The sequence below is a fragment of the Leopardus geoffroyi genome, chromosome C3, assembly GCF_018350155.1.
Source record: "Leopardus geoffroyi isolate Oge1 chromosome C3, O.geoffroyi_Oge1_pat1.0, whole genome shotgun sequence".
NCBI classification, from domain to species: Eukaryota; Metazoa; Chordata; class Mammalia; order Carnivora; family Felidae; genus Leopardus; species Leopardus geoffroyi.
Genome location: NC_059338.1, coordinates 136,644,264 through 136,671,231, shown reverse-complemented (window position 1 = coordinate 136,671,231; position 26,968 = coordinate 136,644,264). Strand labels below are relative to the sequence as shown.

The 26,968-nt window shown below is 39.8% G+C and overlaps 1 protein-coding gene across 7 annotated transcripts in view; it reads left to right on the top strand.

Annotated features, from left to right (window-relative positions):
* The window catches only part of LOC123586121 (serine/threonine-protein kinase Sgk3), a 143,244-nt gene that overhangs the window by 51,187 nt on the left and 65,089 nt on the right, over window positions 1-26,968 (top strand). For 4 of the 7 annotated variants that reach the window (XM_045455031.1, XM_045455032.1, XM_045455036.1 and 1 more), the window contains one exon: window positions 26,185-26,400. In XM_045455031.1, coding sequence (XP_045310987.1) covers window positions 26,323-26,400 — 78 coding nt within the window. In that variant the 5' untranslated portion in view covers window positions 26,185-26,322. Of the gene's footprint in view, window positions 1-6,786; window positions 7,216-26,184; window positions 26,401-26,968 lie in introns of those variants that run through there. The other 3 variants (XM_045455034.1, XM_045455030.1, XM_045455033.1) reach the window with 3 other exon arrangements.

Here is a 26,968-nt window from a genome sequence, read left to right as displayed (position 1 = left end):
TGGGCTGATGGCTCAGAGCCTGGAGCCTGTTTCCGATTCTGTGTCTCCCTCTCTCTCTGCCCCTCCCCCGTTCATGCTCTGTCTCTCTCTGTCCCAAAAATAAATAAACGTTGGAAAAAAAAAAAAAAGATGGTTAATAGTGTTGTTTAGGTCTTTTATATTTTCTATGGTCTGAATGTTTGTGTCTACCCCTGAATTCATATGTTGAAATCTTAACCTCCAAAGGTGATGATGGTAGTAGTAGGTGGGGCCTTTGGGAGCCCTCATGAATAGGATTAGTACTCTAGGGGTACCTGGGTGCTTCAGTCGGTTAAGTGCCCAACTCTTGTTTTCAGGCTGAGGTCATGATTTTGTGGTTTGTGAGTTTGAGCCCCAAGTCAAGCTCTGTGCTGACAGTGTGGAGACTGCTTCGGATTTTCTCTCACTCTGTCTCCTCTCTCTCTCTTTCCCCCTCTCAAAAATAAGTAAATAAACTTAAAAAAAAAAAGGAGTAGTACTCTTACAAAAAGATACCCTCTATCAGATAAGGACACAGAAGGTGCTAGCCATAGACCATGAAGAGGGCCCTTATTCAACCATGCTGGCACCCTGATCTCAGACTTTCAGTCTCCAGAGCCCATGAGAATTAAATTTCAGTCATTTATAAGCTATACAGTCTGTGATGTTTTGTTATAGCAATCCAAATTGACTAAGCCAGTATCCTGGCCGATTTTCTCTCTACTTGTGCTATTATCATGAAGATTTTTTAAAAATCCCCCCCAAAAAGGACATGCCTATTTTTCCTTGAAGTTGTTTCAGTTTTTTTTATCATTTATTTTGAAGCTCTGTTATTAGGTGCATAAAATATTTAGGACTTTTGTGTCCTCAATTGGCCCCTTTATAATTATGAAATGATCTTCTCTTTCCCTGGTAATATTATTTGCTCTGAAATCTATTTTATGTGATATTATTTTAGCTGCTCCAGCTTTCTTTTGACTAGTGTTAGCATGGTGTATCTTTTTCATCCTTTTACTTTTAACTTTGTGTCTTCATATTTTTGAAGTATAGTTTTTTTTGTAGGTGAAATATAGTTGGGTCTTATTTTATTCAGCCAGTAAGACAAATTTTAATTGGGTTGTTTTGACTATTGCATTTAATGTTATTATTGATATGAGTTAAGTTTATGTCTGTCTTCTTGTTGTTTATTTTCTATTTGTCTTATCTGTTCTTTGTGTCCTTTTTCCTATTATTCTACCTTATTTTGGATTGAGCATTATGCTTCCATTTTTTCCTCCTTTGTTGACTTTTTAGTTGTAACTCCTTTTCTCCCTTTGTTTTATGGCTATTTTAGGGTTTAAGTATATATCTTTAATTTATCACAGTCTATCTCCAAATGAATTATGCCATATCACTTATAAGATGCTTACAGTTAATTATAGAATACACTTTTCAATAATATACTTCCATGTCTCTCCTCACAACCTTTATGCTATTGTTGTCATACATTTTACTTACATGTAGGCCACAAAACCCACAATAAATGATTACTATTGTTGTTTAAACATTTGTTATCTTTTAAAAAGATTCAAATTATAAAAAACACCCAACACCTCTATTGTTATTATTTCTAGTGTTCTTCATTCCTAGTGTACATCTATATTTCCAGAAATATGGAGTCATTTTCTGCCTATCATATGGACTTCCTTTAACATTTCTTGTAGTGCAAGTCTTCTGGTTATGGTCTTTTAGCTTCTGTGCATCTGAAAAAAATATATTATCTTGAGTTTTGAAAGATATTATTTGCTGGGTATAGAATTCTAGGTTTTTAGCTTTTTGTTCTGTACTTCAAAGATGTTGGTCCGCTGTCTTTTTCTTGCACGATTTCTGAGAAGAAATTTGTCATCTCTTGTTTCTCCATATATAGCATGTGTTTCCCCCACTGGCTGCTGTTAAGATTGTGCTTATCACTGGTTTTTAGTAATTGTATTATGAAATATCTTGGTGTAGTTTTCTTCATGTTTCTGGTGTTTAGGTTCATTGAGCTTGTCAGATCTGTGGGTTTATAATTTTCATCAAATTTTGAAAATACCAGTCATATTTCTTCAACTGTCTTTTCTGATACCCTTCCCCAAACCCTTCTTTCTCCTCTCCAACTACAAGTATATTAGGCTCCTTAAAGGTTTGCCATAGCTTATTGATTCTCTTTTCTTTTTTATTTAAAAACTTTTTTTTATTTTTAGAGAGAAAAACATTTTTTTATTTTGAGAGAGAGTGTGCATGAGCATGTGCAAGTTGGGGACTGGGGCAAAGTGAAAGGGAGAGAGAATACCAAGCAGGCTCAATGCTCAGCATGGAGCCTGACACAGAGCTCGGTTCCATGACCTTGGGATCATGACCTGAGCCTAAGTCAAGAGTCAGACACTCAACCAATTGAGCCACCTAGGCACCCCCTTTTCTTTTTAAATCCTTTTTCTCTCTATAATTCATCTTGGAAATTTCATATTGTGTGTCTTCAAGTTCACTAACGCTTTCTTCTACAATGTCTATTCTTCTGTTAATCCCATCTAGTATATTTTTCACCTTAGAGACTGCTTGCTTTTTTTAAATTTTTAATGTTTTATTTTTAAAGGGGAGAGAGACAGGGTGTGAGTGGGAGAGGGGCAGAGAGAGAGAGGAAGACACAGAATCCAAAGCAGACTCCAGGCTCCGAGCTGTCAGCACAGTGCCTGACGCGGGCCTCAAACTCACAAGCTGTGAAATCATGACATGAGCTGAAGTCAGATGCTCAACCGACAGAGCCACCCAGGTGCCCCTAGAGATTGTTATTTTCATCTCTAAAAGTCAGATGTAGAAAATTTTTATAACTTCCTTGTCTCTACTTAATTTTTTCAATATATTACCAAAAATAACTGTTTTAATGTTCTTGTCTGCTAATCCTAACATCTGTGTCAGTGATTGGTTAGTTTTAGTGATGGATTTTTCTCTTAGTTGTGGGTCATATTTTTGTTTCTTGACATGCCTTGTAATATCTGATTTAATGGCAGATGTTGTGAATTTCAATTTATTGGGTGCTGAATATTTTTGTATTTCTATAAACATCTGAATTTTTATTTGAGATGCAGTTAAATTACTTTAAAATAGTTAGATCCTTTTGGATATTTTATTTTTTGGCAGCACCAAAGCAGCATTTAATCTAGGGCTAATTACTCTCCAGTACTAAGGCAATGCTTCCAAGTACTCTACCTCATTGAATTGGGAGGTTTCTATTTGGCCTGATATGAATAGCCACTATTCCTGGCCCTCTGCGAATGCCCAGTACTTTTCCTTCTAATGCTGAGACGGTTTGTTCTTTTCTTGACCTTGGGTGCAGGTATGCACTGATCAGCACTATTGAATTATCAAGGAAGACCCTCCGCAGATCTCTGGGATTCTCTATGTTGTTATCTTATCTCCCATATCTGAGTTGTGAACTCTAGCTGTCTTGTTTTTCTTGGACTTAGAGCTCCTGCAGTTCCTCTTTTATTGCCATGGCCTGTAAGTCCTCTGAAGATAATAAGCTGGGGCAAATCTTGTTCATTTTCCATCTCTGAGGCATCATTCTCCTTCATTGCCTAATATCCAGTATCTTGAAAACTGTCGTTTTATATATTTTGTCTAGCTCCTTTTTGTTGTTGTTGTTGGTGGTGGTGGTGGTCAGGTGGGAGAGTAAATATGGTCCTTGTTACCATATCTTGGCTGGATTCAGAAGTTCCCCAAGGCTCTAATCTTCATAGTCACTTCACATTTTGAGAAGAGGAAGAGAAACATTCCGAGAGTCTATAACCAGTTGCCTCTGGTACAACCAGTCTGTAAAATGAAGTGTGACTGTTGTTTAATCTGCCTACTTAATACTTATTAAACACCCAAAATATTATAAAGGTTTGTTGTGAATAGTGATTTATAGATTGTTTGGGCCAGACTTCAGAGCTCTGGGGCTTCCTTTAAACATGCCAGTGACATTTTCAAAACACAGGGGCCATTGATAGATTGCAAATCAGTTTTCACTCTTACTGGGTAGTCATTCTGAAAACTTGGTTCTGCTTCTACTTTTGTCATCTGGGTAAGGTTGCAATTAAGGCAAATTTACTCTCTAAAGATATTAGTACTATGTAGGACCCCCTAAAATAGGCAATTTACTGTGATTTCAGGGTTTATTTCTGGGACACTAAATACCTTTCTAGTCCAACTCCAAGCAGTGCAATGTGATTCTTGTTTATCTTATTCTTAAAAATTTATTTGAAATTGAAGGGGAAGCTCCTGCAATTATATTTGCATGGAAAGAACAGATCAGCATTTTAATTAAAACAAATGAAAGAGAGGACTTAAGAAAGCTGAAAATAATCATAGACTAATGAATATATTTTTAAGCACTTACTATGGGTATAGCATTTTTTTCGGCAATGCGGTGACAAAAGAATGTGTTAGCTACTTTTCATCTTTATGTACCTCTGTGAATGTCATAGATTTAGTCTTAAAAACAAGTCTTATTTAATAGTAATTTATCCCCCCACTTTTTAAAAGTAATCTCTATGCCCAAAGTGAGACTTGGAAATCTTGAACTCAAGACCCCAACCAAGGTCGAGAGTCACATGCTCTACTGACAGCCAGGCAAGTGCCCCTGTTCCCCCCACTCCCCCTTTTTTTTTTAAGTTTATTTATTTTGAGAGAGAGGGAGAGAATCCAACGCAGGCTCTTCATTGTCAGAGCAGAGCCTGATGGGGGGCTCAAACTTGCAAACTGTGAGATCAGGACCTGAGCTGAAGTTGAGTGCTTAACCAACTGAGCCACCCAGGTGCCCCTATTTTCCCTTTTTAAAAATCAGTCACATGTAACTGCCCATCAAAGCTTTGGTTAACATGAAGTAATTGGTGTTATTTCAGTGTCATATAATTTCAGATAAAAACAGAGAATCTTGGGATGCCTGGCTGGCTCAGTCAAGGGAGCATGTGACTCTTGATCTCAGGATTGTGAGTTTGAACCCCAGATTGGGTGTAGAGATTACTTAAAACCTAAAAAAAAAAAAAAAATAAGTAAAAAACAGAATCTTGCTGGTATAGGTAACTTGAATAGCCTATATAATTTCTTTTAGGTTTTTTGAGATACTGAAAATAGCTTTTTCTTCTTCAATTTACTGGGACCTAGGGTGATCCAGTAAGTAGCTTACAGTTTAGTTTTGGAGATAAATATTATAAATAACAGAAAAAACAAGGTAGGGCTGTTAAGTGCCACATTTGAGCGGCATAGATCCTAAGTGTTGTAGGCTTTTATTGTATAGAAAGGTACCTGAGCTGAGCTATCACAATCTGGACAGGTAGCTAGGACTGAGAAGTATTCTGAGGTGGGAGGCAGTGTATATAAATGTTCAGTGGCCAGAATGTTGGCTGTATGTTGTGGATATTGTACAGTGAGAGACTCTTCTATCAGAGAGTAGCTGGAGATGAGGTAGGAAAAATAGGTGAGGGTCAGATCTCAGATCTTGAGTTCTTTGAATTTGTACTTTATACAGAGATGGCAGTGAAAATGAGAAGGGTCATTGAAGAGACTCTGTAATGGAGAAAGCCAAGGACCTGGTGACCAAATGTGAGGATTGAGAGGGAAGAGTAGAGGTTTTGAGCTAAGAGTTATTATTACAAATAGAAAACTCAGAAGAGAGAGCTTAAATGAAGTGATGCCAAAGATCCCTGGGGCTTTTTCTAAAAATTCCCAATTTCTCTGTGTGGCTCCTGACTGGATATAGCACTTTCCCTATGGTCCTTTGCCCTCAATTGTTGAGCCTGGCAGGATGAAATCAAGTTTGGAAGGGCATTTCCAGGTCATGAAGTCACCTGGCATAATTTTTCATTTTACAGATAAGCAAATCAAAGGCTTCAGATATTGTGACTTCCCTTAAGACCACACAGCTAGGCTGGTTTCTTGCTACTGTTTTCTGAAATTCCTTCAGCAAATATTGTTGGTGAAGTGAGCCTTGTTTCCCCACCATAATTCAGTTAGTGTTTGACATGATTCGCAAATAGTTTTTCACTTTCAAAAATCAAATATATTAATAGTTAAAGTATCTCCTCCTTAGTGGTCTGATTTTTTCCTTTATCCATACATGTAGTAGCAAACTTCGTAGCAGTATACTATGGGCATTAATGCCAAACTCGTTTTGAGTGTAATGAGTCTGCTCTCATGAAAAGTGCCTGAGCTGTTTGAGAAGGAATGATTAACATTAATTTAAGTCTGGAGCTATTCTTACTGAGAGTCCTTTCTAGAATTTTTTAAATGAACGAGATGTGGACGGAGATCAGTAAAGGATTTGCTTCCTTTCTTTGCTTCTCTAAACGCTATTCCTTATTCATGCATGGAACCCTAAATTCGCGTGTGACCCCTAACCTGCAGGAGAATGAGATTAGCTCATTAGCTAATGGAGCTGAAAAAGTGAACTCTTCTGCTTTAAGATGTCTCACCCAGTACTACACCTCAGCTGGAACCTGGGGAGAGCGCCTTCTCTTTCGCCTCCCAAGCCTCTTTCCTTATCTTAGCCCTTGGCTCTCTCCCTTCCCCCTTCCCTCCGCCTGCATCGCGCACTTCCTTGCTTGGGGTCATGCACCCCAGGCTCCCCCTCCTTTATTTATTTAGGGCCGCGAGGCTGCATCCAGCTTGCAGCTGCGCTGCGGTCCACCGTCTCCTAAAGCCCGGGGCGGAGCTGAGTAAGCATTAGCCCCGCCCTCAGTTGTGGGCGGGGCTGGCGGCCGAGAAGGTTCCGTTTATTTGTGTGGGCGGGGCCTCCTGCGGGGGGCGGAACTAGGAGGTCGGGCCAAGGCGGGGAGGGTGGCTGGCCCAGCTGGGGGCGAGAGGCGCGGCGCCGAGGCTCGTTGATTGTGGCGCAGCTGTGGTGGTGTTTCCCACTCGCTATGCATCGGGCGAGGATCTCCGAAGGTAAGTATGGGGAAGGGTCTGGGCGTAGCGAGAGCCAGGTGGAGGTACCCCCGCGGGCGCGTTTGAGCCAGGTGTTGTTTGGAACCGCCCCTGTGCTACTTCCGTGCGTAGTAGGAGCGCGTGGTACGAGTGGGCGGCCTCCTGGCGTGAACCCCCCAGAGGGAGAGGCGCAGGTCTGTCTCTAGTTTTGCAGCACTTGTTCACGGCATTAGCTCCAGGACAGAAAGCATTTGCGTTGCTCTACACACCTCCTCCCCAAATCTCGAGAGACCTCAGGTACTGAGGTTTTTGTGTTCTTTAAAATGCGTTTCTAGTTCGTGGTTCGCGACTGGAGGAGAAAGTCGATAGTGAACTTGTAGTGCAGCTTTATTTTGACTTCATGTTAGTTTGCAAGAACTGTAAGAGTGCGACTGGTAATGGGACTGTTATTTAAACAAGAGCTCCAGGGTTTACATAGGCAGCGTATTGTGGAGATTATTGTGGAGTATTTGAAGCTAGAATGCCTGAGTTTGAATCTACCTGTTAATTGTGAAAAGTTGGGCAGGTTGCCTAATTCCTCTATGACTTTGTTTCTGCATACATAAAATGAGGATAATGATAGTTCCGTCCTTATAGGATTGTTATGAGATTAAATCAGTTAATACTTAGTTCCACCTGGCACATAGCCCACAATAACGTTGGCTGTTTTCTTTATTACGCATTCAGATAGGCTTTAACCTAACAAAGCCGTCAACACCGGAAAACCTTTCCGCAGAGTTGTTGATAGAAATGCTTGCAGATTCCTTTGGAATTTCAAAGGCTGAATCCCGCCATAAGGTCTCATTATTTTTCTCATTTACCAGAGATGTGATCATCCACCTGGTTTCAAATCTAATCCACTCTCAAATGATAAAGAAGCCTTAAGAGTCTTGAAGGCTGTTCTTAAACGGGGATGAGAAAAGGCAGCACTTGCAGAGTGTAGCCTCATTTTAAACACCAAGCTCTGGCAGGTTTGTTTAAAAGAAGGTCGTATCCCTTTTACACAGAACTGACAAGTTGTGTTACTTGGGACGGGTGCTTATTTGTACTATTATTGGAAAAGGAGGTAAACCAGAGTACCCAAATATATAAATAAACATAGGAACCATAACTAGCCACCTAGAATCTCAGATCGAAAGGAATGTGAAAAATCACAATAGCTGCCCTTTACAGATAAAGATGAGGCCCCAGGACCCAGAGTCAATAAAAGGCATAGCTTAGACTAGAATTCAGCTCTTCTGAACAATAAATTATAAAATCAAAGAATGACACTACTTCTGGTTTCGATAATTATACTATTTTTATTTTTGACAGTTTTATGGTGCTGTGAATGTTTTTCCTCTCTGTAGCATCCTCCTTGGTAGCTTAATTGCATGATTCATAATCATTCTTTAGCACCTTTGATTTAAATCTCAAGTCTCAAAGTTGCTACATCAATGATTGCTTTGAGAACAAGATGATTGTCTTCCTAAGCTTTGTATAAACATGTTCTAACAGTGCTTTGGTTTTGTTGTTTTAAAATGTAGTCTTTTTCTCCCGTGTAGGGAACATAAACAGCCAGTATAAACAAATTGACCTACTAGGCAGTTTGTTATCACTGTGTTACTGGTGAAGTTTTCTTGATTGGGTAGGATAGAGTCAGGAAGTGGAACACTGAATGCTAGCCCAAGAAAATAGGACTGGGTCACCAAAGAGATTTACTGCAGTTGCTGCTGACTTCAAAAGCATCATAGGGTGACTGCTTGAAGATACTGGTGTTTACTTGCTGACTCCTCTCAGGCTTCTTGCGTAGTTCACTACCTTACCTCTAGGTATTTGTTTAGATGTCACACTCTTAGTAAGACCCTCCTAATTAAAATTCCATACAACCCCGTTCTTCCTGTAATATATATTTATCTCTTTATTTACTTGTTCATTATCTCTTGTCTGCCTTTAGAGGGTAAGTTCCATGAGGGCTGGGGTACTTGCCAGTTGCATTCACTGCTGTGTCTTAGGTCCCTGGAAACAGTGCCTGGCACCAGAAGGTGTTAGATGTGTGCATCTGATGCAGACATTTTCAGCTAAGGCTAGTAATTACTTAAGCCAATTCACTGTCATTTTGCCCTGCTCTCCCCTCCACCCAATTCTAGTTATTTCTAGGAAATAACCTAGGAATAAAACCTTGAGGCAGTGTTAATGCCTCCTTCTACCTGGCATTCCACATGCAAATAGCAATTGACTAATTTGTCCTGTCAATTTTTTGCAAACTTGCCATTCTTATTGTTGCCAAACCCCTCTTTCTTCAAGCCCTCCTCTATTTCATTCCATTTTCTACACCTATAGCCTTTCAGGTTCCCTTTTCAAATGCCTTTACATCTTCATCTAGAGAATTAAATCCAGAGTGAGAAGCCTGGCATTCAGAGTTCTCTTTGTGATCTCAAATGCACTTTTCTAGCCTCTGTCTCCTATATGTAAGAAAAGTGATTTCTAATTTATGCTTGTAAATATGAAAATAAAATAAGGCTTTAATGATAATGCCCTGTAAAAGCACAAAGTGAATGTTGCTTCTTGACTGTTTCTCTTTCTGTTTTTATGGAGTGAGTCTTTCCCTGCAAGGAGGCAGGAATTCAGACAAATGGGGCGAATGGCTATTCCCTATTTGTTCTGAGGACTTTGGCTGCCCTTTCTGCTTTGAGTGCCCAGCCTTCAGGTTCTTCCTTCACCACCACCCCAGAAACCTAGATAAGTTCAGTTGGAAGTGGTTTTATTCTTCCTCTGAATTCTAGAAGCTTTTATACATTTTTTTAAGTTTATTTAATTTTAGAGAGTGTGCACACACGCGTGCGCACAAGTGGGGAGGGGCAGAGAGAAAGAGAGAAAGAGAATCCTAAGCAGGCCCCATGCCGTGAGCACAGAGCCTGATGCTGGTCTATGTCATGAAGCAGGAGATAATGACCTGAGCCAAAATCAAGAATTGATGCTTAACTGACTGAGCCACCCAAGTGCCCTAATCTAAAAGATTAGAAAAGATTCTAATCTTTTCATACTTTGAGAGAATTTATCACAGTCTACTTTGAATTGTAATTCTTTGGGCATTTATCTTTTTCTTTTTTGCTACATACAAGCTCCTGGAGGACAAGAATCATACACAAATTCTAGTTCCTTTTTTTAAGAAAAAATAAGACACTCACTTCTTTGTTTCTTTAAATAAAGATGAACTTAAAGTTCTATTTTATAGGTCTTTAAATCATTAAATATTGAGCTTCAGTCACTTCTACAGTATGAGTAATTAAGAAAGAAGGCAGGGTGAAATTTAGTACTACTTAAAAAGATCCAAATGAAGATAATATCTGGATTCATAAGGGAAGAGCTGTAGGGAGAGCAACATATCCAACACCCACATAGCTGGACAGGCAGAAGTTTAAAAAGATACACAAACTCACTCAGGAAACCATTAGGACAAGACACACTTTATGGAGCAACATCAGCTTTGGATTTTTCTTGTGGGGAATTACTTCTAAGCTTTATTTTGTTTTTGCATCTCTGTGCACAAATAATACTGTCTCCCTGCTTTGTTTTCTGTGCTGGATAAGACTGAACATTTTCTCTTCCTCTTTCTGGTCTGAAAGTAGTTACCTTCTTTCCTTTCATTGTTTAAACTAATAAAATGTTCATACTTTTTTCTTATTTTCCTGGTATATGGAGATGACACATGCCAGAAGCTTTTTGTTCTTCAGAGAAAGGTGATAGATATATAACTTGAATTTATCTACTGTTAGAAGCTTTTGGTTTTATTTGATATCAGCATGTGGTTTAATATCTTTTGTTTCATTTTATTACAGACATATCCTTGCACATACTCCAGTTGCGTGAATGCTTTTATTTTACTTGTGACTTTTTCTCCTATATTAAAACTTGTCTCTCTAAAGTCTACAGACATTTCTGAAATTTAATTTTTTCTCTTATTGCCTCTCAAACCTCAACTGGAGTTTACCCATTGTAGGGCATGCATTAGCCTAACTTACTTTTTTTGTTGATTTTGAGTACTTTTAGGTGTCAACTAAATTTATTTTACCACTCCTAGGATGAAGCTGTGGTTTCTGTTGATAGGAAAGAGTTGGTAGGGAAAATATATATATAAGTCACAATTTTTTAAATGTTAGAACTTTAAGGTAAGGGGCGCCTGGGTGGCTTGGTTGGTTAAGCGTCCGACTTCGGCTCAGGTCATGATCTCACGGTCCATGGGTTCGAGCCCCGCGTCGGGCTCTGTGCTGACAGCTCAGAGCCTGGAGCCTATTTCAGATTCTGTGTCTCCCTCTCTCTCTGCCTCTCCCCTGTTCATGCTCTGTCTCTCTCTGTCTCAAAAATAAATAAATGTTAAAAAAAAAAAAAAAAAGAACTTTAAGGTAAAATGTTGCTTATATTTTCACTAATAAATAGCTAATATAAGGTCAGGATTTAAAGCTAATGTGCGACAATTTATTGTTTAAGTGGTACTGTGATTTAAATATTTTTTAATTTTGATTCTAAGTTTTGTCCTTTGGGAAATTTCTTATGTGCTAACCAGTAAAGTTTTACTGTCAGAAAAAGAATCTTCAAACCAAATATTTGCTTTGGAGTAAGGTTTCCTTTATCACACTGTATAAGCATCTGTGTTTATCCTGAGTTTTCCTTATTTTTAAAAAGCCTGGTTAAGGGTGCTTATCAGATAGGACCATTCATACAAATAGTAAAAGTTGTGGCAGAGCCTAATTACATATCTCTAGCACATGGTTAACACTTTGTGTCTGTTAAATAAATAAATCTGTGCTTTTCAGGAGGATTTTGTTAAGATACTGTAGCATATTAGTATATTTAATAATGGAATTGATCTAAGGATGCCTGGGTAGCTCAGTTGGTTAAGCATCCAGTTCTTGATTTCACCTCAGGTCATGATCTCAGTTTGTGGGTTCAGGCCCCGCATTGGGCTCAGTGCTGATGGTGTGGAACCTGCTTGGGATTCTCTCTCTCTCCCTCTCTGTCTGCTTGCTCTCTCTCAAAATACACCTGAAATTTTTTTTTTTTTTAAATGGAATTGATCTAGTAAAGAGGGAGAAATTGATGATTCAGGAGACTGATTTAGGAATGATGATCTGTTGGTTACTTTGAAGATCTCGCACACTTTAGCATATTGGAATTTTTACAAACTCCCTCCACCTGTTTGTTGAAAGAATAAATTAAATGTGTATCAATAAGTGTGTAGCAGTACACAAGTCACAATATCTACACTCTGGTCATGGAGGTTCTCAATAAATAACATGCAGTCTTAGATGATTATAAATGCTAAAATGGAAAGAACCAGGATGATGACAAGATTGCTTTGGGAAAGGAGCACTGTAGTTAGGGTGGTCTTGAAGGCTTGTTGCAGGAAGTGGCATTGGAACAAAGACCTCATTGGAAAGAGGGGACACAGGTACAAGAGATGAGGTGGGAGAGTGCTCTGTGTGTGAGAACTAGGAAGTGGGCTGTTCCCACGGGAGCCTAGTAAGTGGTGGGTTAGGAGGCACTGGTGGGATGCCGCTGAAGAGGTAGGAAAAGGTTAGACCATTCAGGTGCTTATAGGCTGATAGCAATAATTCAGAGTTTGGATTCTAAGAGCAGAGGGAAGCAATGGAAAGGGTTTAAGCAATGGGATGAAATTATCAGGTTTATAGCGATTAAGAAAATGACCCTGCCTACTGCAGGAATGAATAATGGATTGCAGGGGGTTAGAGAAGAAGTGGATATGTCAGGTTGGAGGTTCTCTAAAGATACTATGAAATGCGATATTGATTGTTGTCTTTTTGGGGAGGGGGTGGTAGTTGTTTTGTTTTTGGTTCCTCCTCAGTTCTCCCAATTTCCCCAGCCAGAACAAGGCTTCCTAGGGCCTGCAGTATTTTACCACTGCTAGTTCTGTATAAAATTCCACGTTTGTTTTCTCGTGCCTCATATAATCATCCATCCACCCATCACTCTGCCAGTGATCACAGTTGTCCAGGAATCATCCTTGGAAGTGTTCTGTATTCCCATCTTCTTGGAAGATACATTGGGAATGTGCCTTCCAATGGAAAAGCTTGGGAATCCAGGAAGAGGGCAGGTGTTCTGGCAATGGGGAACCCAAGACAATGACTTGAGGAGCCTGAGAAAGAGCAGAGCATTGCAGTTGCACTTAACATCCCTACCCTGTCAGTTCTGGAACCAGTAGAGGGACATGTTATCAGTTGGAGCAAATTTAGGACCTTCTTCCTTATCCTGGCAGCTTTGAGTCTAGTACTGGAGAACAGGACTGTCAGCTGTTACTTTTATCTCATTCAGTCCTTTTTTAAACTATCTGTATTAAATGAGCTAGTTTCAGAGAACCAACAGACTCCTGTAACTTTTGTCAAGGTTTTTGGATACTCCTGGTCACAGATTATTTTTCTGTATTGTGTCCCAACATTGAATACTCTACGCATATTTTATTTCTAATTCTTTTATCACTTTTTAAAAATTTTTTTTTATTTTTTAAGTTTTCATTTTATTTTTTAATGATTTGTATTTATTTTATTTTTTTCAATATATTCTTTTATCACTTTTTAAAATCACTTTTATCTATCAAGAAACAATAAATAGAAGGTACCTCAAATAAGAAATGTGATAAACTTTGGAAAAACTAGGACTGCTTTGTGATTATAGAGTGAGGGAAAAATCAAATGGGGGTGGAGTGGGAATTAGAGGAAGGATATATTAGGAAGGAAAACAGGAAAAGTTGTAACTGATTCATCATGTTGATATGTGTAGGGAGAATGTTACTATGCATCTTCCATTGGCACATCCTATTAGATTTTTAATCTGTTCTGCAGTGAATTTAATTTATAGATGTGACAAAGATGTGCTTTGTTTCTTTTGGATGTGTTTGGAACTAGTATTCTGAGAGGCAGAAATAAACAGATACAGATTATGTACTATTACAGTAGGCTTTCAGTAAAGTAACTAATTAGTAGTAAGAATTTCCTAAGGTCCTTTTAATGTGGTTTAAAATGAAACCCAACTTTCTTGGCCTGTCTTCTCAGGAATAATTCTTGCCCCCACCCCCATGCGATTCCTTTTCATATTCTCTGGGTCAGTCCCCAGTTTCCAAACCAATCCCTATGTATATGGATTTTGTTTTGTCTCTTCCTTTGTCAGTTCCCTTCTTTGGAAACCTTGTTTCCAAACACCCACCACGCAGTCCTTGTCCCCCTGCTGGAGGAAATTTGTAGCTCTTCCAGGTCTGATTCCTGCCATTTGAAACGGGATTGTTCTTAATTTCCCTTTATGACTTGGTGTGAATCACTGAACTCCTCTCTACCGTATTAGTTAAGAGTGGTTACTGATACTTATAAATGTATCTATCTCATAACTTGGGTAGGGTCTACTAGTCAGTACCAAACAGTATCCGTGATGTGTGAAAGAAACAGGGTTAAGAACTTTTCTGCTTAGGGGTACCTGGGTAGCTCAGTCAGTTAAGCATCCAACTTTGGCTCAGGTCATGATCTCGTGGTTGGTGAGTTTGAGCCCCACATCTGACTTTCTGCTGTCAGCACAGAGCCTGCTTTGGATCGTCTGTCTCTCCCCTGCTTGCACACACATGCACACTTGTGCACGCACTTGCTCTCAAGAATAAACACTTAAAAAACAGAACTTCTCTGCTTAAAATTAGAGGTAAAAGCAGAAGAATCTTTGGATTTTCTCTAAAACATTTTTTTGGCTGTCTGAAACAAAGTTGGACAAGATCCAGGACAGTAATTGCATAAAATGGACAAAAAGATGGGCATGATGATGAAGGAAAAAATGCTTTAAAAAAAGCTTAACTAATGTTAACTATACTGGAATTGAAGTAAAAGGCTTATTTAAAAAAAAAAAAAAGCCTGTCTATTTTAAGTAGTATTTGTCAACAAAGTTTTATGATGTTCAATGAATTTGGACAGTTTTCTATCATGGTGTTTCATCCATGTTTCTACTTTTTACAGCCCCCCCCCCCCCCCCCCCCCCCCGCAAAATGAAATCTATTCATGCTTAAAAAAAGAAACAACCTTCCCTTTCTCTTCAAAAAACCATATCTTGTGATAGCATCCTTTCTTGTGTCATCCTTATTTCATAATTTAGCCCACGATTGTCTTTGTGATGGGGCCAGTACTCAAAACCTGCTTCGTACCACACTTGTAGTTATTGACGTTCTGATGTTTTAAGAAGATGGGCCACTCCTGACACAGTGCTCCACAAACCTGACCCCTCCTGGTGGCAGAATCAGAAAACTGCTTTTCCTGTGCCAAGGCTTTCTTTCTGTAACCTGAGAGCTGAGGGACGCTTGGTATTTTCCTCTCTTCAACCCGTATCTCCAAAGGTAATTCAGAAGAAGGGAACGCCTGCAGTAGTATTATAAGAAATTGAGAGTGTGTGCACACCAGGCTCTGAGGTCAGAGCTGTGTTCACCTTACAGTGCTGCCATCCAGAGTTGTGTGAGGATGTGGACCTCAGAGCCTAGGTTCCTTCATCTGTAAAATGGAGATGAAGATACTTGCCTCGTGGGCTTCTTTGAGGAGAACGTGATGGGTTAGATGTGAGCACTTAAAATAGTGCCTGGCATTAGTACTCAGTATATACTAGTGTCTTCACCTCCACATTATTGATATCTTGGGCTAGATAACTTTTGTCCTGTGCATTGTAGGATGTTTAGCATCATCCTTGACATGTAGCCACTAGCAACCCCCCAAGTTGTGATAACCGAGGATATCCCCAGACATTGCCCGGTCTCCCCCTGAGGAGAACCACTATATAAGTATAATAATTTACTAGCTGTTAGATTACCTTTGCAAAACACTGTCCCTCTTAAAGTCTGGCTGGTCCCCAAAAGTTCTTTTCTCATCTGACCACTTCTTTTTGTCATGTTGGACTTGTCTGAGTTTGTCATGTTGGGCTTGTCATCACTGGATGAAGATTAAGGTTAGTTCTTCCATTCTGGGTTAGTATCTGAACTTAGGCTCATTAGAACTGCATGATCTAGCCTTAGGCCAGCCAGCTGCCCTTGGGAACCAATCTACAAGACTTTATTGTGACTCTGCAGCAGAGTGAAGGCAGATTCTTTTCCTATTCTTCTTTTGAAAAGCTTAACATACATATCTGTGAACCTCCCCCCAAATTCCAAGTTTTATTCCCACATGAACAACATAGCTTTTTGTTCTATCCTTTTTAGTTGTGGGGGTTCTTATATCAGTCATCTTCTCATTTTGTTTTATTTGCCTGCCTGGCCATAAGATGATTTTGCAGAATTTTAATTGCTTCAGTTTCACAGAATAGACATAGATTTAATGTAAAGTAATAGCAGGGTTGCTTTTTCATACTTTCATTCCTGACCTCTTAAGAATAAGTTTATGAGCCTTCTTCATTGATCTCCAGAGGACTCTTTAGAGCATATATGTGTTAGATAGAGGTAGTGTGGTATAATGGGTAAAAGTCCTGAAGTTCAAATCCTGGCTCCACCACCTGGGGCAGGTTACCTCCTCCCTTTATGCTTTGGTTTTTCCTTGATTTTCCTGTCAGTAAAGCTTTTGTGAGCTGACTTGTAATAAGCTTAGCCACTGAATATTAAATATTGTGAGGTTACTAGATTGATTTAGCTTGAAGGGAAGGAACATCTTACTTAAGGTGAGGCAGTGTGGTATAGCAAACAAGTATATACAGGTTTTGGAGGTAGTCAAATTTGGACTTGAATCCTAGCCCATTAACTCGATAGTAGCTTGGGCTAGTGATTTCTTTCTTCTTCTTGTTATTTGTGGAGGGAGGGGCAGGGAAGTGATTTAATCTCATTTTTTTCTTCACAGCAGCATTTTCATTTCCCAGTATATGATTTTAGCTCCCTTTTTCCAGAGAAAATTGAGGCAGACAAGGGTGATTTCTTTCAAACTTCTACTCCCATACCTGCCTGGCTTTATTTTTAGTTAGGCTGAGAATATATGGCAGTCTGCATCCGTGTCCCTTGTCTGTGCTTGCATGGTGTACCAGGCATACATGTAACATCACTCTATCACCCTTAGCCAACTATTGAAATTTTTATATTGCTTATCATTCTTTCCCATGAGGTAAGTTCTTTGCAGGTAGCATTTTCTCTTTGTCTTTTTATTACTTAATGCATAATGAGTGCTTAATAAGTGTCTGTTGAACAAAGGAATAAAAACTTATTTTAAACAAATTGCTGTGTATTAGATCCAATTTATTGACTACTACACAGAGCTAGGTCTTTTACACTTATCTCAAATTCTTAAAACAACCGTATGAAGTAGCTGTTGCTAGCCTCATTTTCTAGATTGGGAAACTAGGGCTCAGATAATTTAATCTTGTCCAAGGACTTGAGATAGAGAATTACAGCATTTCATCCACATAAGAGTTGTAGTCACAGGAGAGAAGATCATCTCTCAGGAGTTTTTGGCCTTAGAGAGAGGAACACAGTAGCTATCAAACTGCAGTCTGCTCAGGAGGGAGCAAGATGAGCAAATACATGTCATTATCCCCCTTTGCCTACTCCATACCATGCCAATGCCTCTCTGGATGAAGTCAACCACCGCTAGAGGCGAAGGGAGCCTATAAGGTGCAGGCTATAGAGGTCTTTGTCCTGGAGCATGGAGCGCGGTGGAGATGGGTCTGAAAAGACAAATCAAGAATAACCAGCAGAGTCCTCCCTTTCTGTCCCTTAGTAGTCCCTCTTATACTTTGGGCATAAAACTCTTGTTCCTGACTCAGGGGAAACACAAAGTCCTGTCACTCACTGCATCCAATTCATTCATACTCCCACCTAAACCACTGCCAGTGTTCATAGAAGGGAGCAGAGAAGAAAACTAAAATAAAACAAAAGTACTATAGTCTCTGCATCTGTAGCTAGTTTTTTGGCTCAAGTTGGTAGCTAGTATATGTTCCCCTACCCTCTTGCAACATCTTAGCTGGTCATAGTTGTTTACTGGTAGGGCACCCCAAACCTTCATTCCCACAGGATCCAAGTCTGTAGTAGTGTCATTTAAAAAAAATTTTTTTTAGGGGCGCCTGGGTGGCGCAGTCGGTTAAGCGTCCGACTTCAGCCAGGTCACGATCTCGCGGTCCGTGAGTTCGAGCCCCGCATCGGGCTCTGGGCTGATGGCCCAGAGCCTGGAGCCTGTTTCCGATTCTGTGTCTCCCTCTCTCTCTGCCCCTCCCCCATTCATGCTCTGTCTCTCTCTGTCCCAAAAATAAATAAAACGTTGAAAAAAAAAAATTAAAAAAAAAATTTTTTTTAAATGTTTATTCACTTTTGAGAGAGTGATAGAGCACATGAGTGGGTGAGGGGCAGAGAGAGGGAGACACAGAACTTGAAGCAGGCTCCAGGCTCTGAGAGCTCTCAGCCACAGAGACCAGTGCGGGGCTCGAACCCACGAACCATGGATCATAACCTGAGCCGAAGTCGGATGCTCAACTGAGTGAGCCACCCAGGCGCCCCTGTAGTAGTGTCATCTTTATTGAGTTGCCAACAGTTTCCTGTTCACTAGTACTGTTGGACATAGCCCACTGAATCTCCTCAATTCAGACGTCATTCTCCTCCCCACACTATAATGGCATCCAAGTTTCCTCCTGGAAATTCAGATCAGTCACTTTACTTGGAGAGTAACCACTCTCTTATTAGGTTGGGTGGCTTAATAAGCCACAAATGGCTAGTGGGTAGGCTTAGCTTTCAATTTAATAGGGCTAGACTATTCCTTGGTGAAAGCATTCTTCCACCAAACCCAAGGTTGCAATGGAAAGCAAAAATTCCTTAGAGATAACGCTGAGCAGAGCCATTCTTAGTTCCTGACCCACATATTTTGGCTGTGTGAGAGATAGAACCATATGTTGGCTCTGGGTATAGCACATATACCATATCCAGCCCCAGTGTCACAGGGTGTTTGCTCACAGGTGCTAGAGCTGAGCCTTCTGTAGCCATTCCACTGCTCTTTCAAGCAGCTGCTTCTAAGTGAAGAGATACATGGTAAAAAGAGCACATTCTATGGCTCTGAGCCTATTGTTATACTTCCCGGCTCTAAATGTGTGCCTTGGTCTGACGTGATGTGTAGGATTTTATGACAGTGAATAAGGCCTGCTGTAACCAAGGATGGTGCATCTGGTCAGAAGCATTTCAGGCCAGGAAGGCAAGTCTGGCTTCTGTGAGGACAGATGTTGTCCCATGTGGCTGTCTGTTCCCCCTGTGGGATTGTGCCATAGTGGGGATCAGTGTTGGTTTTAGCTGTTGAGGTTGGGCACTCAGCACTGAAAGAAGCTAGATCATTATCAGTGCAAGGAAGGCCATATTGTTGAGCCCCTCTATGCCCTTTTATCTGTATGGGGGCAGGAGGTACATGGGAAATGTCTGTAACTTCCCCTCAATTTTGCTATGAGCCTTAAACTGGTCTGAAAAATAGTCTTAATAAAATATATAATAGAAGAAAATTTAATGTCTTGAGAGGGAATGTGGTATAGTGTCGTGTTAAATCACAGATTCTGGAGTGAGGCATTACTTCAAATTCTGATTCCACCAACTTCCTGCTTCATGACTTCAAGCAATTACTTAACCTCATTAAATGTCTGTTTGTTCACTTATGAGAGTGACCACAGTATCTTCCACAGTTACTGTGAAGATTATATGTTAGCCCAGTCCTTGGCATATAGTAATAATCATCACTATTATTATTGGTATTAAAATATAAAGTTTAGGGGCACCTGGGTGGCTCAGTTGGTTGGGCAAATGACTTGAGTTTAGGTCATGATCTCATGGTCTGTGGGTTTGAGCCCCACATCAGGCTCTGTGCTGACAGCTCAGAGCCTGGAGCCTGCTTCAGATTTTGTGTCTCCCTCTCTCTCTTCTCCCCCACCCATTGTGTTCTCTCTATTAAAAATAAAAATTAAGAAAAAAAATTTTTTAATATAAAGTTTAAAAAGTTTGTAGAGCAGTATGTTCCATCATTTTAACACACACAGGCACACATGTACACAGTAATACAGATATGTACAGACTTCTCACACCCGTATATGTTTATAGGCACATAGAAAAAAAAGGAATATATGCAAAATAATAATTGGTTGTACATGTCTGTTGTGTACTAAGATGATGTATATTTTTCTTTGTGCTTTTCTATACATTTCTATTTTTATGATTATTTTTGTATTCAAATGGCAAGTTGTTATGAATTATAAAGTGACTCAAGAAGGTAATTTGGCCAAATTTCATCACATAAAAACATAGTTTTTAGTCTAGGGTTAGTCAATCCTTGTTGATGAAATCAGGGGGTATACCACTATCAGCCTATATAGTATTTTTGGGAACTGAGGGTGCATTCAGTCAGGTACCATTGCAGTTCTGATACTAGGTTTATATTGATGATGGTGGATCTCAAGGTCAACAAAATGAAGTATATTGTCATGGAGCCATGCAAAGACAGTGCCCAAAGACTGAACCTGAGTACTCCAGAAACTGAGTGACACTGATAGGACATCATTCAGGAACCTTCTGTATTTAAGCATCAAAAGCAAGCAAAGAAGCTTAAGCCATGATTCACAGCACCAAAATGTGTGAATTGCTTCCGAAAGAGTGATTTCATTTTCTCAGATATCTGCACTTCTTCAGAATTTCTGATCCCATGGAGTTCAGGTCAGGTCACAGTGGAAAAGAAGTCCAACTTTTCTTTGAGGTCTAATAGATTGATTGTCTCAGGATGCTCATGAATTCCTAGAAGTCTTAGATCTGAGTTGGGTAAATACCTTTAACAACTTTCTGCTACTCAGTTGTCTTAGCTGGTTAAAGTCTAACTTTCACAGTCAACTTCCACTCCTTCCAAGTAACCCATAAATTGTCAAAGGTCAAAGGTATTAGAATAAAGAAATCCTACCTTGTCTACTTTGTCATAGGTCCATTGAGCAAGCAATGGGTGATTGAGAAAGAGGCTGATTGATATCCATAGGACTTGTCATATTACCATCTGATTATTGAGAGTCTATAGTGGGCTTTTATGTAGGACACAAATATTTTCATATTCTGTGCTATATTGAAAGGTTCATTCAGACATCCACAAACCTCTCCCCCTTTTTAAACTTTAAAAATTTTTATTAAAGGGACACCTGGGTGGTTTAGTCAGTTAAGCTTCCAGCTCTTGGTTTCGGCTCAGGTCATGATCTCATGGTTCATGAGATTGAGCCCCATGTCAGGTTCTGTGCTTCAGCATGGAGCCTGCTTGGGATTCTCTCTCTCCTTTTTTCTCTGCTTCTCTTTCTCTCTCTCAAAATAAATATTTTGAAAAATTTTATTAAAAAAAAAGATGAAACGAACATTTGGGAATATACTCTCCCCTTTAAAAAATTTTTTTAAATATTTATTTTTGAGAGATAGAGACAGAACAAGAGCAGCAGTGGGGCAGAGAGAGAGGGAGACACAGAATCTGAAGCAGGCTCCAGGCTCCGAACTGTCAGCACAGAGCGTGATGCGGGGCTCAAACCACAGACTGCAAGATCATGACCTGAGCTGAAGTCAGACGCCTAACCAACTGAGCCACCCAGGCACCCCTATACTCTCCCCTTTAAAAAGATTTTGAATCTTACTCTTTCTGACTCTTTCACCAGCAAGCCATCCATTAGCTACTGGCCACAAGTCAGCATAAATGTGTACCTTTGGCATACATTTCCCCTGACATCACGTATACTGCTGAGAATTCTGCCCAATGGGAATATTTCCCTTTTGGGGACCATAAAAGACCATATGGTCTTTTTGGACCATGGGCTACATTATCTCATTTCTGGTCAGGGCTAGCACACCATGCATGTCCATTCATAAGTGGGTATGTCTTTTCCCTCCTCTGCTAACTGGTTGTAGGATGAACCCCATGAGCATGTGTTGAGAGAGCCAACAAGGGTTGGAGAATAGTGTTCATGATGGGCTGTTCTTGTTATATAGTCTCTTGGTTTCCCATGGGCAGGTATACAGTCTTTACCTGAGCCTAGTAGCAAGCCAGGAACCAAATGGGCAAAAGTTACTGACAGTACCTTAAAGAGTCTATAGCTCTTACACTTCTCTGGATTCTTGTTAGAGAATCCCTGTCTGCCGTGTCATTTTGTAGTACTAGTGGGTGTGCTAAGGCATAGCCCCAAGAGTTAGGGCAGCTTTTCTTGCTGAAGAGCCTTCTTTGGGATCAAGCCCCAGTAAAAACTGGCAGTCTCATGGGTTACCCAGTATAAAGGTCAGAGCAGCATTTCCAAATAGGAAACTCACCAGTTGTTTTATCTGTTTCTTAGTGGATATAGTGCCAAGTGTAGCAATGTCTCACTTTACATGGGGTATCCTGTCTTAGACCTCTGGAACCATAGAAACCGTCAGTGTGATCTTTGAACTTTCTTTTTTTTTTTTTTTTTTTTTTTAATTTTTTTTTTTCAACGTTTATTTATTTTTGGGACAGAGAGAGACAGAGCATGAACGGGGGAGGGGCAGAGAGAGAGGGAGACACAGAATCGGAAACAGGCTCCAGACTCTGAGCCATCAGCCCAGAGCCCGACGCGGGGCTCGAACTCCCGGACCGCGAGATCGTGACCTGGCTGAAGTCGGACGCTTAACCGACTGCGCCACCCAGGGGCCCCGATCTTTGAACTTTCATGGGGTTTATAACTTCATCCTCTGGCTTTTACGTGTGTCTTACAAAGGCATCCTGAGTGTTTGCTGCTTGTTGTTCACCAGATCCAGTTAACAGTGCCATCAATGTGATAGACTAGTGTGGTGATCTGTGGGATATTGAGATGATCAGGGTCCTTCCAGACTATATTATGACAGTGCAGAAATAGCCCTCAGTTAAAACGTTGAAAGTGTACTGTTGTTTCTGGCACTTGATAGCGAATTGCATCATATTGTCCTTACTGATGATGATAGAAAAGAAAACATTTGCCAAGTCCATATTTATTTGCCGGATATCAGGGGTTATTCTCATTTTCTCCAGCAAGAAGTATTACATTTAGAAGTGCAGTCATGATTGGCCTCACCATCTGATTAAATTTATACTAATCTGTTGTCATGTTCCAAGATCTTTCTGGCTTTGGTACAGGTAAACAGGCAAGTTAAATGGAGATATGATAGGAATCAACGCTTCTGTATCCTTCAAGTTTTTTGATAGTAGTACTGATTCCTGAACTTCTCCCATGGATGTGGTAGAGCTTTGGGTTTACTTTCATAGTGGGGACAGAGGGAAGAGTTCCAAGGGCTTCTTCATGGCCCTTTCTTCGTAATATCTTTTATGATGTGGGATGGGAACCAATATGGGAACTTGGCCAGTTAGTAAGTATATCCGTTTGTAGAAAAATTTTAGGACTAGGGAAATAACCACAAAATGGGCCTGTGGTTCCATTGTACCCACCATGAGATACAAGGGTTGACTTCATCACACATTTCTTTTCTGGAATGAGATAGGTGCTCTGACTGGTGGGCCATGTTTTGGGTGTTTAAGGTTTAGTGTCAGTTTAGAGCTAGTGTCTAGTAACCTTTGGAAGAACTACACATTTCTCCTTCCCCAGTGGGCAGTCACCCTTGTGAATGGCTGCGGGTCCCTCTTAAGGAATGTCTGGAGAAAGATTGATGGGATACAGTTATGGCCATGTATAGGTTCACAGTAATCTTCTATATTTAGTTCTCCTTGGTCTGGTATGCTTCGAATGTACTCCCATTATGTGCTCCTCAGACGCTTGCTAATAAAAATTTTTGAGATCTGCAAATTTTTCAGTATAAAGGCAGTCTATTCCCAGAGTAGGCTTTGAACTTCTTTCTGTACTCTTTTGGGATCTAACTCCTGTTAGCATGCAACAAGAGGTGATAGGAATAGGTAGTGAGAATTGGCATCCTACTTAATTGTCTACTATGCATGCACATTTATATGTCCCCTGTACCTCATATGAAACAACTTATCCTGCTTCCCAGCTCTTTCCCCCTTATCTATTCCTGATGCCACTTAATGTCTTATCTTTTTTTTTTTAAACGTTTATTCATTTTTGAGAGAGAGAGGCCAAGTGTGAGTGGGGCAGGGGCAGAGAGGGAGGGAGACACAGAATCCGAAGCAAGCTCCAGGCTCTGAGCTGTCAGCACAGAACCCGATGCTGGGCTCAAACTCACAGACTGTGAGATCATGACCTGAGCTGAAGTCGGACACTCAACTGACCGAGTCACCCAGGTGCCCCAACTTAAAGTCATATCTTAACGGTCCCTTCCAAAGGGAAGACCGGCAGCATGATGTTCTCCTGTAGTTCTCCTGTAGACCATGGACAGTAAGGCACAAACAGACATTCAAACTTGTACATAATACAATACCAGGAGGACCCACACTCCCTGTGTCCCACATTCTCAAGGGACAGGTGTGGAAAGCATAGCACTGTAATTTTCACCTTTTTGTCACTTCTCCTGCAGCTGGAGAATGGGCTGATGTGGGTCTGTCAGGTTAATCTGCCTTAGAAGAGCTGAGGTTCCACCTGCTCTGATTCTTTAGCAGTAGAGTGCTGGGCCTACAGGGCAAGACTGCTCAGGTGGCTGCCCTGGTCTAATGGGGGCGCTGAAGAAGCTGGCTGCTTTTATGGGGCACTCTGAGCTTAGGAGGTGGCAGTTACATTTCTGTTTTCTGACTACTAATTCAACTACATATAAATCCTTCTTGACTGCATTTCCAGCATCACATCTAGCCAAGCAGGTTTTTAGTCACCTCAAAGGAAGTACCCTTATAATCAGTTAAAATTCACCCTACCTGAATCTTCAATGCCTATTGATAGATATTTGAAATCATTAGTTGAATATAATTTACTTACAATTATTAGATCTGTCAGAGTGAGTTCCTAAAATTAATCACCAGGGAAACTGCCAAACTAACTCTTTAAAGAGAATTATTTGGTGTCAGTGGAGAGTATGGGCTGCTGTGTTTAGCAAAAGTTACATCAGTTTAACATCTTGAGCCCTTTGTCCTTGGGTGGAATGATATTAACATAATTGTATTTATTCTACATGAAGATCTGTAATGTCTCTGACCAGAGGTCCAGCGCGTAAGAATTATCCAGTTATTATGATGCAGCACAACACAGTGGTTAAGAGTCAAGACTCTGGAGCCACGTAGCCTGGGTTCAAATCCTGGATGGGTGATTTATATAACGCCTTCATGTCTAAATTGTCTCTCACTTGTAAAACAGGAGTAAATAGTTATCTATACTGTATAAATATACTATATATAATAAATAGTTGCATACTAACTATATATCTACTATATATGTGTGTGTATATACACACACTGTGTGTATATATATATATTTATATTTATATATATATATATTTATTTACCTACCTACTATAGGTACTATATATACCTACTGTATACCTACTACATATAAGTGTATATATATACCTATTATAGGTATATAATATCCATATACATATACATACCTATATAGGTATGTGATAGGTATATAGGTATACCTATATAGGTATATATAGGTATGTATACTATAGGTATATACTATATACATATACATATACATATACATACCTATATAGGTATGCGATAGGTATATAGGTATACCTATATAGGTATATATAGGTATGTATACTATAGGTATATACTATAGGTATATAGGTTGGCTCAGTTGGAAAAGCATGTGCCTCTTGATCTTGGGCTCTTGGGTTTGAGCCCCACATTGCACGTAGCGATTACTTAAACTTAAAAACACACTTTTTAAAAACACTGCTCTAGGTCTGCCTGGGTGGCTCAGTCGGTTAAGTGTCTGACTTCAGCTAAGGTCATGAGCCTGAACCTGCTTTGGATTCTTTGTCTCCCTGTCTGCCCCTCCCCTGCTTGCACACGCACGCACTCTCTCTCAAAAATAAATAAACATTAAACAAAAAATTAAAAACCCTGCTCTAAATCTATCAAAGTAGAGACCTTTTAGGTGAAAGTTGCTCTCAGTCCCATGAACTGTGGTGTACAAGCTTTTAGAATTTAGCAGTAAGGAAGGTAGATGGGATGCACATGTTTGATTTTGGTTTAGCTATTCATAGGCCTGAGATCCTAAATCTCTAACCTGGACTGAAACTTACAATCAAATATAAATTCTTGTCAGAATAAGCATAAAATGGTTGCTATGAATAAGGAATGATGGTATTTTAAAATTATTTTGCTAATCTTTTTTCTTTGTTTTTTTCTGCTGGCTAAGGTTGCATGATGGAATTTGAATATTACCTCAAGAGGTTTTATGCTTTGGATTAGCTAACAGTGTTTGTCCTCTGCTGACTATTTCTCGGACTCATTTTTTGGTGTCCATTTGAGGCAATAAACCCAAAGGGATTATACCATGGACTACAAGGAAAGCTGCCCCAGTGTAAGCATTCCCAGCTCAGATGAACACAGAGAGAAAAAGAAGAGGTTTACTGTAAGTATATAATATAAAGCATATGGGGGAAAATTGAACATAGAGAGTGTTTCCATTTCTGCTTTTGTTCTTCCTTAACCTGGAATGTCCTCCCCATGTTTCCACATATCCAGATTTTACTTATCTTTCAAATGATGTATCCTCCCCAGTCTTCCCTGTGTACTATAAGGGAATACAGTTACCTTTTCAGATTTTTGCCTGTTTACCTATCCCCTTGGAAAAGCTTATGAAACTCTGATAGATCCTCTCACCAGAAAATGTGCAGACACAAGGATCTACAAACATGCACGTAATTTTGCATGCAGTCAGGAGGTTAATGGACTCCAGAAGTCACTAGTCTTATGTTAAGAACTACTGTCTCAACAAAACAAAACAAAACAAAGCAAACATGGTTTTGAAATTTCCATAGTGTCTTTCTTGACATTTATATTTTCTACCTCAATTTTTTAAAATTTTAATCCAGTATTTTATCTTTGTTTACTTTAAAAGCAAAGTCCATTTCTAATTTTACTTTTGACCACTGTAATACATACTATGGAACTATAAAGAATAAGAACAGTGAGTGTTT